The following is a 13,513-nucleotide window of genomic DNA, read 5'->3' as shown; positions in this document are numbered from 1 at the left end:
ATGCTACAGACTCGCCTCCATATTCCTTTACTCAGCGTATGCTAATAATGTAAATTGTATTATATATATATATTTTTTTACAATCTAGACATTTTTATTCCATGTCCTTCCTTTCTATTTGATAGGTCAATTATTTCACTTCAGATCTAACGTGAAGCTGTGTTAAAAAGACAGAATGAGGCAGAAAAACAAAAGACATTTTGTTAGATTAATATGAACAATAGATAGTTTATAGATAGTTATGAATGCATATATTAGTTTCTGGGAGGATTTTTACAGTTGGTTTTGCACAAAATTCCTTTCAATACACAGTTAGAAAAACAACAATACTCTATAAAGTCATTTCAGGTGAAATTTGATTTAGTTCTTAATGTTTAATTTAATACATGGAAATTTTATATTCACCAGAACAGCTTTTAAAAATCAAACCCCTCTTTGTTATGTTTCACAGGACATTTTCTTATATTTTATTTCACCTAAAATCATGAAAAGTGAAAATACAAGAACAATTTGCACTTTTGTTCACGATTGGCTGTTAAGTTAAACTACAAGTCCTATAGTGTTTAAATATTTGTGTGTTTTTTTCACTTTCCTTTTATGATTGTACTCAATATTTGAGCAAAAAAGTCTGCCACTGCTGACTATTTTACTGAGCCGTTCCAAGGCTCTTGTTGCTTCGGTTCGTAGTTAATCTAAGACGCCGTTTTGGACACAACACTGCCTGAAACAAAGCAGATTACAGCAATTACAGCTGATTACAGCAAATTGTGTGAGTGGAAAAACACTGAGGACCCTTAACAGGTGGACTAAAGTCATGTACAGAAAAGTAAGGAAGAGTTTCTGACAATACCTTTGCAAAAAATGGACAAACAATCAAGTCTTTAAACATCACGGCTCCTGGAAACACCAAGATTTTATTCTCCAGTAAATGTAAAAACAAAAAAAATCTGCAGAAAAATGTTTACATTTATGATTATGTTTTATCTACATTTTGCATGATTAAAAATAGTAGAATAGGAGCATGCTTTGCTTAAATCACATTTGGAACTCCAAAAGTCTTTTAAGGCTTTTTATCGCACTACAGTAGGCTTCATAGATTTGGGACACGGCTTGCTCTGGGAAACAATGGCCTGGCATCCTTATTCACGTTCTAAGTCTTGCATTGTGGCCGTTGCTTGGAAACAGAGGTTAGCATGGTGTTGTCATTTCGCCAGGTTGCTCTTTTGGGTGTTTTTTCTGTCTGTGAAAACAGCAAAGCACGAATGGAACTATGGGATCAAGCGGTTCTAAATACAGATCCTGAACTCGTCCGGCCAATTTTCACATAAATTCTGCCAAGTCAGGATTCACACCTCTTATTCTGGATGCAGCAGAACTGAAAGCCTCCAGTTTCATTTGAGCTGCTGCATGATGGGTTGTGGATGTGGTTGGCATCTCTTGCTTTCTGAGCTCTGTCACTAAAGCTGCTGTGAAAGATCAAACCCTCTGGATGTTCCTGTTAGTTGTGTTATTGACAGCTGACCATCAGTTTGCTGCATTTGCTGTCTTGAAGATTCAGGGATCTTTTTGCATTACGGCTGTTACGTAGTGTGCTGGCTTTCTGGTTATATGAAGGGGCCTATGTCATGCAAAATCAACTTTTTGAGCTTTTAAGTGTATTATAATGTTAATTCCTCACAGAAAAAAAAACCCCAAAATGGTATTTTGATCCATTTATGCATTTCTGAGTTTTTCTCTAAAAATCTGAGCACCAGCCCCTCCCAATTCACAAAAACGAGTCGGTCCTCACATTCATAAGCCCCTTCTAGGAAGAGTCTGTGCTGCCAGCCCCGCCCCCAGGCTAACACACACACACGCATGCACACACAAACACACAAGAAAAAGCATATATATAAGCCCTTCAAGTACAATATTTACATTAAAATGAATTAATTCTTCCTTACAACTTTATTAAATTAAACACTTTTTTGTTTTCTCTTGTTGCAGATATTTCAAGAATATCTTACTATGCTGGTGAGTAAAAATATGTTTATATGTTTTTATTACAGGAGGGTGTTGTGCTGTAAAAATGATGATCACACATCATCGTATTTTTTTGTCTTTAAGAGACAAACTTTATTTTGTCAGAAAGTGAAGTGTGTCCGATCGGGATGCTTGTCGAGGTGAGGATGACGTGTTTATTGCCCACCGCTCCAGCCCTGTCTTTGAGTGTTGCTAGGCAACCGTTGGTCCTACATTATTTAAACAGGATGTTTGAAGCTGACAAGTTCTTATTCTGCAAAAAAACTGTATGAGAAAATTAAAAATTTTAATGTTTACCACTTTTTTCATTATACAAGGCAGATAAAAACCCATCACAAAAGAAAATATAAAAAATATATATACATAAACACCTGTGTTTTCTACAAAAAAAATAGGACGCTCTTCTAATAATTCAAATAAAACTGTTTTATGAGAAAAGCGTCAATTAGGGGGAGAAAAAATGCATCGAGGAAGCCATAAGCTATCCTTTAGCAATGCAACGCTTTTGTTTTATGTTGAACTTAGACATTAGAAAATACTAGTTGTTAATATCATTTTGATTACATTTTCTAAGTTTGCCCAGTATGCATAGGCTTCTCAGAACCTTGTCAGAATAATGGATCACTTGGAACTCTAGAACATATTAGTGTTTTGGATCAGCTGGGCAAATACAGTGTGCAGCATGGATATTAAGTGGACTTATTTTCCTTTCATTTATATTTTGTGGTTGTAACATGATGTCTACTTATGTAAATAAGTTCTGCTTCAAGTACCAAAGCATTTCATTTTTATTTTGTGTTTTACTTCTGACAAAGGCAAACTAATCTTCTTTAAAAATAAGACACCCTGTGCATAACACCTTAAAAGTTGGACGTGGCTAAAGTTACCATCCAGTTTTTAGCCTCCACTTTGACATTAAGGGAAAACCTTCATCACAAAGTCTAAGTTTAAACCAGCCGCAAGCATTTGACAGAGAACGAGGATTCAATTCTGAAGATGTTCCTGAACTGAGGAAAATTTGATAAAAGGGAGATTTGGGAATTTTTCCTATAGAAAGACTGAATTAAGCAGGAACTTTCCAGTTTTAAAATGCAACCCGATAGACTGAAAAACTTCAAACGTTTGTTTAAATGTACATTCTTCCTGGGGGGGGGGGGGGGGGGGGGGTGATTTGTGGAAGAAGCTAATGAGGTGGTGGATCCTCCCTTCACCTAGTTTTCTTGGTGGTGTCGGTGTAGGTACCTTAACCATTCGGCCTGCACCAACCGTTCGGGGTACTTCGACTAGTGCTGACATCACATTATGTGATTGGCTGTTGGTCTGATGACGTGTCAGATAGTGATTAGTCTGGACAAATTACTATATACTATATACTATATATTCCGTTGTAAACAAACAGAGCTCCGACACAGAGCGAGATTATCTTCTAAACGTGCTTTTGTTATGGTTATTATTATTAAGTGCATTGCAGCCGAACGGACTGCGGTCCAAACCCTTCTCCAGACCACACACTATAACAAAGCACCTTCCCTGCCTGCAAACACGAAGCTAAGAGACTCCAGCTGCTCTGCTCAGAGACACGGTTCTCTTGTGTGGAGCAGCAGGTTCATTCTAACAGCCACAGATCTTTTTACAACGTGGGTTGTGGCGAAATCTCTCTATAAACACTACAAAGAATAACGTCAGACACAACTTGTGAGGAAAAAGAACTTTAGGTGACAAAAGGAAACGTGAAAGGAAAATATGTAGAGCCCGAGCAGACCTCCACGCTACGTTGTTTGTCCAAGTGGGGCTACCGTAGTGTGGCGTTATCCTCAGTCGAAAGGACCCTGAACGGTCATTGCAGGTAACGGTTACGGTACCTGCACCGGGAGTTGTCCTGGTGGTGTTCCTGTTGTGTGTGTAGGGCGCACAATTCCATGTGTTTTATGTTACGTGACATTAAAAACTGTCAGAAAGTTTTAAATTGTACTGAATTAATTTGAAGGGAGAGTTAGATATTAATTACATGCAGGTGTGCCACCAATCCTCTGCTACTTAAAAGTATATCACACTAAATATTTAGAAAAAAATGTTTTCCTGCCTTAACTTCACGAAATCTTTTCTAACTTGACCTCTTTAAATTTTATCTGAAGACCCCAGTTGTAGATCGTTGACATGAGAGCAGCAGCTCTCACGAGGGAGGGGGTGGGAGGATTCAGCACATCTGACAGGTCACAGTTTTTGGTTCTCTCTACAAAGGCAAGAAGGAAAAAGCTCTGTAATGCTACAAAGATGCTGCTAAAACACAGTGGATTGAGTTATGTAACAATTTAGAAAATATCGTTTCTATTAATGTTCCTGTAAGGGTTCTGTGTTTTTTTTGGTGATTTTTGGTTCTAAGTTGCCCTCAGTCACACCGGTTCCTGGTCCATCATGATCCACAGCTGTTGTCATTTTAGTTAATTGCCCTCAGCCTATTTAAGTGCCTGGTTTTGAGTTCCTCCTTGTCAGGTCATCTGCTCCTTGTCACCTTTTTTGCTCCTCCATGGGGTTTGTCTTTTTCAGTTTGTTTATTAAATGATTTCTTTTCTGTCGCCAAGCCTGGTCTCCTGCATTTTGGGTCCTCCACCACCAGTTTCTGACTGTTCTATGAATTCATTTTGCTGTATTTATCCGCCACGTCTTAAAGGCAGGTCTGTGAAAATACTGTCCGACTTTAACCGGTCCGTGTTTACATTCAGGTGACAGACGACACAGCTCATTAACATAGCATCAAAACATCAGCGTCTGACAACAGCGCTGTCTCCAAATCAACACTTGTTATTCATCTGTCATGCTGCTGTAAGTGAAGTGCAGCTTTATCCTCCTGTTCTGACTGGATGCTGTTGAAAATCGACGCATCTTCCACTGTTTCATCAGCTTAAAGTAAGGCTAAACAGGTGAAGTCACCGAGGGGTGAAGAGCGTTTGTTCATCTCACGTGCAGATGGTAGAGGACAGCTTGGACAATTAGATAGACATTGTAAAGGAAATCTGCCAGATGGAAAGACTCACCTGTTCACTTGAAGATGTGGTCACGATGGATATTCTATGTTAATCACTTGCAACAAATGGAAGTAATGAACATGTCTGACCTGTAATTATAATCAAGCTGAATGTACCCCTGACCCCCCCGATAATGCATCTGCTGGTCCCTGTTTTGTTTTCTTGTTAGATACTTAGTTATGTTACTGGAAAAAGAAAAGAAATGCTGAGAATGGAGATTCAAATCATGGGTCTAAAATTGGTCCTAAATGAATTTGAATGTATTGTTTTATAATTTTTGTCATTGTTCATAAATAAAGTTAGGGAAATAAAAATCACCAAAAAGAGAGTAAATTAACATAGTTACAAGTTTTCCAACGTTTCCAACGTTTACTCGCCATGTGGCGACTAACCGTCTAACTTTTACGCACCAAACAGGAGAAAATGCTCGCAGTTGGCGAGTGTTAATTAAATAAAGTGTTAAATAAAAGTAATGCGATAGACTCATTCTTAACGAGAAAAAGTTCTATCGTTCTATGGCGTGTAATACATATAATTATCGTTTTACTGCCCAGGCCTTGGCTAACTAAATTCATAGCTGTGATTAATTCTGGGTAAAATTACATCATTAATTGGTTGTAACTGTCCTGTTGGCCCTGAAAATTTTTTAATGGCGATAACTGGAGCCATTCTTACAGGAACAATGGCGTGTTTTTGAAGATTGTAGTTATTAGTGAAGCTTTGCAACTGGAATTTGTGCTGCAATCTTGTTGTGATCGGTCAGTGTGACAAAAAACCAGTTAAGGGGCTGGTATGCTGCAGGAGGAGGTGAAACACATGTGAAGAGGTGGACAGAGGGCAGCAGAGATCTGCTGAGAGAACAATGTATAGACGCAAGGAAGAGATACAGGATAAAAAGACAAAAACAAAAATCTGAGTGTTGCAAGCGCCTGCAGGGTGGAGTGTTGCTTTTAAATGGCAGAGAACTAATTGCAGTAAACACTGAATGGATAAGAGGCTGTTTATTACTGTGTTGATGAAAACTGTGGTTTTCGTCATCAGGCTATCTATCCCTCTCCTTCCGGTCTCAATTACTCCCTCTTTCCTCGACCTCCTCCTGTTTCTCCCTTCTTCTGCCCTACACACAAACGGCTGCATGCAAACACACACACACACACACACCCATCACCCCCCTCCCACCACAGTTTTTGCCTACTAGTGTTCGGAGCAGCTTTTTCATGTCCTGGTCACAGCAGAGGACAAACACTGGCTTCTAGTACTTACTTTCTGCATTGTTTCTTTTTGGTTTCTCTTATCATAAATGCTCACTGATTGACATACTTTTCTACTTCTTCTTTTTTTTTTTTTTTTGTCTAACGGTGAAGCGCACACCTGATCCCTGCATGGACTCTCCACGGCTCTTGTTCTGCAGTCTCAAGGATTAAATACTCAGTTTTTCTGCAACCTGCATGAAAGATTGGAAAGAATGTTGTGATCCAGCTTCTCTTTTCGGGCTACAGAAGGAAAGGCGTCAGGAGCCAGCCCGGACAGCACACAGCTGACTGACTTTGAAATGGATTTACTGCATCACACCCACTCCTGAAAGCTCATTTTTCTGTGCGGAGCCTGCCCCTCATCCTCCTTTCTTTTTGCATCATGTCCCATCGGCTCCAGCTTTTTCTTTTCTGCAGTTTTTTTTATTCAGGCCCCTGTCATGTCGAATCCCTCTTGAACATCAGATACCTGCTTTGACCCGTTTACCTGCTGCAGTCTTTGAGGGCTGTTAGAAAGCTTTGGATACTGCGATGCTCAGCGTGTCCCTTGGGCTTCTCTGCTTTCTCCCTTCATCCCGTTCAATTTGATTATCTCTCCTCTTTTTTTTGATTCATATTTTGTTCATGATATTTTTTTCTAACTCTCTTTGAAGTCCATCTTTGCGTCTTTGTTCATAAAGCTCTCTACATCTGTCTTTGCTCTCCTTTTTCCTTCTTGCCTTGGCCATTTGCATCCTTCTCTCCCTCTCTCTGCTCCATTTCTCTGCGCCCCTCTCTGCCCTACATTTTTTCTTCTTCTGTGTTTTTACTCAAACCCATTTATTTCATCCTCTTTTCTTTGATTTGTCTGGTCTTTCCCGTATGGACAGTATTATGGATTTTCTGAAAGGCTGTGTTCTCCATTCTACGAACAAACATTAGGCTTTCCATGCTAAACCCAAGGACCTAATCATTGTAAAACAATGCAAAACAACCCTTTTTAAGTTTTACACCATTAATGTTTTCAAAATTAACTCTGCAGTAACTCTAATATCAGATTTAGAAGGAATGAATACTGGATTACTGCACTGGCAAAGTACTCATCTGCCAGTCAGAGTAGGGAAATCAGAGTACTCATCGGAAAGGTTCCTCTGTGCTGAAGCATCCTTCAGCAAATTACTGGATTATCTTTATCTTTGAGACTGCCCTATGATTGGATGATAGAAAGGAGAACTTCCTGACTGAGAATTATGAAATAATTGCACATATTTTTGCCAAGCTATTTCACAAAACTCTTGGGGGGACCGAGTTTCTTTTTTATATTCAGGCTCTAACTTTCTTTTCTATCAGCTTCTTTTCATGAAGTGTTGGCTAACTTTGTTATGACAAAGACTCAGGACTTTTACTTGTAATGGGCACCTGATTTAATGAGTATTTTTTTCAACTTTCCCGTCAGCTGGACTTGTATACCTTTTTATTGGATCTGCAATGAAATCCACAGACTTATGTGTCCCAAATTCTGCATCCCAACATGTTTAGGGCAATATTTGATATCGGTTCTTGCTTTTTTTACGGACCTTAAGGAAGTTTGCTACAGATTTGGGATCTCGATTTTGTGACGTTGGCATTTTTTTGTGTGGAAAAGCCTTTACCTTATGACTCAACGCCTTATGAGGACATTTTTTCCTTGCTATTACACTGAATTTTCTATTATTTTTTATTAGTAACCTCATAAATAAAATTAGTAATAGAATGTGGTTATAACATAAATGTCTATGGTGTTTTTGAGGCCCAGAAGGCTTCTTAAGGCATCTTGGCCCAGCACTAAGCTACTCCCTGAAGGAAAAAGATGGAGAGCAGTGGCTGCATCCCTCTGTGCTGGACCAAAGGGGTCTGCATCTATGCCCAGCACCCCTTACCAAGTATGTACTCAGCAAGTAGAAAGCAGCATATCATCTGTATAGTGGAGAGTTGAAAAGCAATATTTTTTATTCTGTTGGTAACTATTTTTTCTGTCACATATGTAACAAATGATAAATCGATTTTATCAATTAATTGGAACTTGTTGTTTTAGATGATTTATTTTTGGGGAAAACAGGATTTTATTTTCTCAGCTCTGCTTTCTTGGGCTACTGTTGTTCAGAGTAAAGTCAGTTCGTTGTCAGTTCTGTTAATCTGCTCCCCTTTAGTAAATCTGTCCTTGTTTTCTCAGCAGCTTTTATTTTGACTTTATAGTTGGTTCCGACTACAGGTGACTGACTGAAACAATTCTTGCCCGTCCCTTGCCGGGTGTAGTTAAGTAATGTGGAGGGGGGTCTGAGGATTAGGGAAAGCTGAGAGGCTGGAAGGGAGAGCTGTGGTTCAACAAGGGATCAAATGGAGATGGACATCCGCAGAGGAAAAGCCTGTAACCAGAAGAGAAGGGCAGGAGGACAGTGAAGAGTGTGACAGCAAAAAGAAAAAAACCAACAAAAAACAGGAACTGTTGGCTAAGAAAAACAGGGAATGACTTTGTGAGGAGAGAATGAGAAAGGGGGATAAAAAGATGGAGAGGTCTTAATTCCCACATGATTAAACTAACATTAGTCGGTGAGATAGTGGCTAGAATGAAGGTAAAGCATCATTCTGCTGCTGCAGAAAGGGATGGGCTCATTCTCAGTCTGCTGCGGTTTCTCAGGCTGACTGTGAGCCTGTGGAGCCCCACTGAGAGCTCAGCCAGCTGCCTGAATGCCCTACTTGACTTGATACTGTATGTGTCCTTGTGACTGTATTTAGTTCAGTCAGTTTACCTAGAAACTGGTTTATATGAGAAGCAGCTTCCTATCTTACCCCATTGTTTTGGTTATTAAAGCTTTTGCAACCAGTGATTTAGATGACAAAGATGCTGCAAAGCAGAGGTTTAGTTAGTAGCAAGTAAACAGGGAAATAAACACTGTAAGTAATTTTTATTTTAAAAACTTTGTTAAATATATTTGAAGACAAGCAAAAATACTCACTGCATTTTCTAAAGATGTAATGCAAAGAAAAAGTTGTCTGCACACATAGAGACAGCAACGCTGCCTAAGAGGCTTTGGTAAAGCTGACTGCATTGTTTGTTGTACATGCATAGATTTGCACATGTTGAATTGTACAGAGTTGGCGTTGCTGGCTGTTGCTGATGGTAAAATCTGGGCCACACGAAACAAGACAAGAACAATGCAAGTGTTGTTGTGAGAATGACTGGAAATGCAGCGCGAGATAGCGTTCATACAACCATGCTCACAGGTTGTGTCATGGTTTGAATGCAATTCTGTTTAACAGAGGATACATAGCTAATCGTTCTCTCAAAAGTGCTGAGTCAGCCTGTTTTGCCCCGGTCTCCGTTTCAGTCAGAAGCACCCTGACCGTGACCTGAACTTCAAACATGCTGAATATACTGGTGGATTGCAAGCACCTCGCTTTCTCCTGTCAGACTGACTGTTCCGTTTCACCTGCAGCACTGAGGCCTTAATCAAGCTTTACATTGTCATCGATAGGGAAAAATTGGTACAAATTTGCAGTTTATATTTAGAAATCTTGATAATCCAAGAAAATAATCTGAAGAAAGATGTTGTGTTTGTTTTCACACAATGGCATACAGTTACAGAGATATGCTAACTCCTGCTGACAGTTCAGGATTTTTTTAATGGAAGAACCCTCTTTTGATGAGTCGGCATACTTTTTTAAAATAGCTAAGAGGAAGGATCATTTTGTGCCCAACCTTGGTCCATAAATATGCTTTTATTTACTTAAACCTGATGATTTATTCTTATTATAGTTTTATAGTTTAGTGATGGTGAATGTGAAAGATTATGTTCTCCTTTTCCAAGAGAAAGGCTACATTTTACTTCAATAATCTTTTGTGACTTTTCATAAACTACCTTTCTACAGCTTTCTGATTATAATAGGCAGGGCAGAAATTAGCAGAAAGCCTAATGACAAATGAAGTTTGTTGGTAAATTTTAGAGGGCAGAAACATGGAGGTTAACTTAAGACTAGTGTGATAAGAGTTTTTACAACGTTTAACACAACTGTCTCACTCCATAATCATCCCATTTTACTGCAGTGTTTTCCATTCATTAATGATAAATGTGCATGTATTTGAACTCCTGATCTTCACTGGAGACTTAATGGGTCCATCTGAGCTTTTTTAAAGGATCCAACGTCACTGTTTTGTTTATATTGATCGATTTTACTTTGACTGTGTTTTCCCTTTGATAAATGTTCAGTCTTTATGTTTCTGTTTTTTTTTTATTCATTTCTTTTTTTTTTAAGAGACCGTTCATTTGTATTTTACATTCTGTTATCATATTAACCATGCACTGCTTTTTCTCACAAAGGTACAACTTCACTTAAATCTGTTAAAATTAGACTTTTGCGTATTGTAAGTATTATGTTGTGAATAAAACTTGTTTGTCTTTATTTTCAGAATATGATGGCCAGTTAGCCCCAGCAACCCCGTCTGAATCAGGTATGGCATCGTCTTCCTACCTGGAACCCAGCCTTAATCACTCCACATCGGGTGGTTGTGGGGTTAAATCCCGGGCTGGCATGCCTGGTGGTCCTGGCACTAGTGGCTCTGCTGGGGGTTTGGAGCGCCCCCTGGGCTCCATGGACAGGGTTCTTAAGATCTTCCATTACTTTGAGACAAACAGCGAACCGAGCACCTGGGCCAGTAATATCAGGCACGGAGATGCGACAGATGTCAGGGTAAGATGCAGGAACATTTATCTTCATCGACTGTCTCTGCTTCAGGTTTTTGAACATGTGGATCCTTTTGTTTCAACAGGGTGTAATACAGAAGATAGCAGAGATCCACAAAATGCGTTGCGTGTCTTCTCTGGGCCTTCGTCTGACTCATTTGCACTCTGATGCTCTTCACTGGTTACATCCTGATTTGGGGGTGTCCCATGTGCGAGAAAAATATGAGAAAAAGCATCCCCAGGAGGAGTGGAGGTAAAACTGATGCATCCTCGGATCTTCTGATCTCTCTCATTGTGCCGTTGTTCAACTGTTTTTTGCAAAGTTCTTCAGAGTTAAACACCGAATGACAGAAAAGGGTAGAAAAATTGTTGTACTTTAAAGGATTAGTGCTGAGGTATTAAATGGTGTCAGAATGTTTAAAAGGGTACTTGATGAATAAAACTACTCAAAAACTTTAGAGTAACAGTTCAAACAACCTTTATTTAAAGTCTAAAACTTCTGGAAAAAAAAATGAGAAAAATTCAATTATTTATAGCTTAAAAAATTTTTTTTTTGAAATAATGGGATATCCTCCTGACAATAAGCAATGCATATTTGTCCTCTGTAGAGGACTTCTCTAAACCTGAATACCTCCCAACCACTGAATACTACTGACTGAACTCTTTTTGGTATCTACAGAGGACATTTGGGGCTTTTCAATGAAACCCAGTGATGTGCAGTCAGTGCCTCACCTGCAAAAAATAAATCGATTAAATAAAATGTATATAATTTTCTTTTTATTGTAAATAAAAAATAAAATGTAAATTTTTTAGACATGTTTATTCTATGATTACTTTTTTTATGTAGGTTTTCAACATTTATTTGGTAAAGAAAGTAGCAAATTTCCTGTCGATACACGAGGAAGCGGCAGGTGAGGCCCGGCAGCCTTTGCCTCTCCTGCACCCGACCTGTGCCTTACACACTGAATGAGCAGCAGCTGACACATGCACTTTGCTATTTCGGTCTTTCTATCATCATAAAAGACATTTATTTTTAATTACTTAATTAGATTATTTCCCACCTACTGTCTCATTACATTGGTGCCAGTTTGTTACCCATTTAGTCCTTTTTGTTTGCTAAAAATTTTCATTAGAAAAACACTAGGTGAGGCACACAGTACGCCTGGTGAACCCAGAGAATAAAGCAGTAGTATATAGTGTTATTGCCTGATATGAAAAAGACTATATTGTGATATAAAAAATTGTATATCGCCCCGCCCTATTTCATGGTAAATCTTCTGATTTTTTTATTTTTTGGAGAAACCCTTCTGTTTGTTTTTTTCCCCCATTTCTATCTGATCGATATTTGAATCCAGCTTCTTCCACATCTGATCTCTGCGAGCTCTCCTCAAGATTCTGTCCCTTGTTCGGTGCTTGATGTCACACCAGTGGTTATTAATATTGTAATGAATTCAACAGGAATCAGTAGGATGGAGCAAAACAGCTCTGCCAGTTGTTGCAAGCCCACAGGAGTTTCTGCTGCTGCCAAGCTATTGTTAGAACAGCAGGAGTAGCCCATGGGATGGACTGCCTCCGTCTCATCCCATTCTTGCTCCCTGCTTATTTTTCGTTCTTTTCTTCTGCATTTACACTCTCTCTTCCTACTTTGATCCCTCTGTTTTGCCGTAAAATTCCTTGCAAATGTTGCTATCCACCACATCAATTTACTTCTATTCATAATGAAGCAGAATGTTTTATTTATCTCGTCTTCTGCCTTCATTGGTGTTGTTATCTAACTACAGGCAAGCATCACGGCAGCTTGGAGCTCACACTTCTCCTGACCTATTTCCCCAATAGCTGTCACTCCCAAACAAAAGCCACTTTAAACAGCAGTGGGCCCATTTAGGGACTTTGGTGACGCAGGTGCAGCATATTACTAGGGTTTACAGTACATTAATTTTACAATTCTCAGTTGATTCAAGCATGAAAACAACCATATCACCTTGTTGCTGAGCTGGAATAGGCAGCAGGAGCTTCTTTTTTGCTGAACTTTAAGAGTCGATCTTTAGTCTCTGATAGTTTTTTCTGTATAAAAGAATGACTCAAAAGTGTTTTCTGAGGCTGCCAACTTTTGTGAAGATGGAAATGTTTCAAACTCAGATCATTCCTATCGTTTTCAGGTATGAATTGCGGATACGGTACTTTCCAAAAGGTTATATCAGCCATTTCTCTGAGGACAAACCCTCGCTCAACTACCTTTATCATCAGGTGAGGGCATCCATCTGGATCCAGCAAAAACAGGGTCCGAAAAGTTGAATTTCCTTACAAAAATTTACTAATTTCTCCAAATCCTAGCTACACAAATATAACAGCTGAAAAAGAAATGTGAGGTTTATTGTTCGACAGCATTTCAACTGTGACAACTCTGTATTTGTAGGTGAAAAGCGACTATATGCAGTATATAGCCGACCAGGTGGATCAAGATATTGCACTTAAAATAGGTTGTTTGGAAATAAGGTGAGAAAAGACACAA

At 39.0% G+C, this 13,513-nt stretch overlaps 1 protein-coding gene across 50 annotated transcripts in view; it reads left to right on the top strand.

Annotated features, from left to right (window-relative positions):
- Positions 1-13,513, top strand: part of LOC101155713 (focal adhesion kinase 1) — a 68,985-nt gene that overhangs the window by 7,771 nt on the left and 47,701 nt on the right. For 14 of the 50 annotated variants that reach the window (XM_078933464.1, XM_078933466.1, XM_078933463.1 and 11 more), the window contains exons 2-6: positions 1,987-2,013; positions 10,728-11,008; positions 11,088-11,254; positions 13,161-13,248; positions 13,418-13,497. In XM_078933464.1, coding sequence (XP_078789590.1) covers positions 10,772-11,008; positions 11,088-11,254; positions 13,161-13,248; positions 13,418-13,497 — 572 coding nt within the window. In that variant the 5' untranslated portion in view covers positions 1,987-2,013; positions 10,728-10,771. Of the gene's footprint in view, positions 1-1,986; positions 2,014-7,997; positions 8,203-10,727; positions 11,009-11,087; positions 11,255-13,160; positions 13,249-13,417; positions 13,498-13,513 lie in introns of those variants that run through there. The other 36 variants (XM_023964526.2, XM_023964521.2, XM_023964524.2 and 33 more) reach the window with 6 other exon arrangements.

Source organism: Oryzias latipes, chromosome 16 (genome assembly GCF_053564925.1).
Source record: "Oryzias latipes strain Hd-rR chromosome 16, Olatipes_Hd-rR_3.1".
NCBI classification, from domain to species: Eukaryota; Metazoa; Chordata; class Actinopteri; order Beloniformes; family Adrianichthyidae; genus Oryzias; species Oryzias latipes.
This window is presented reverse-complemented; position numbering and strand designations above follow the sequence as displayed.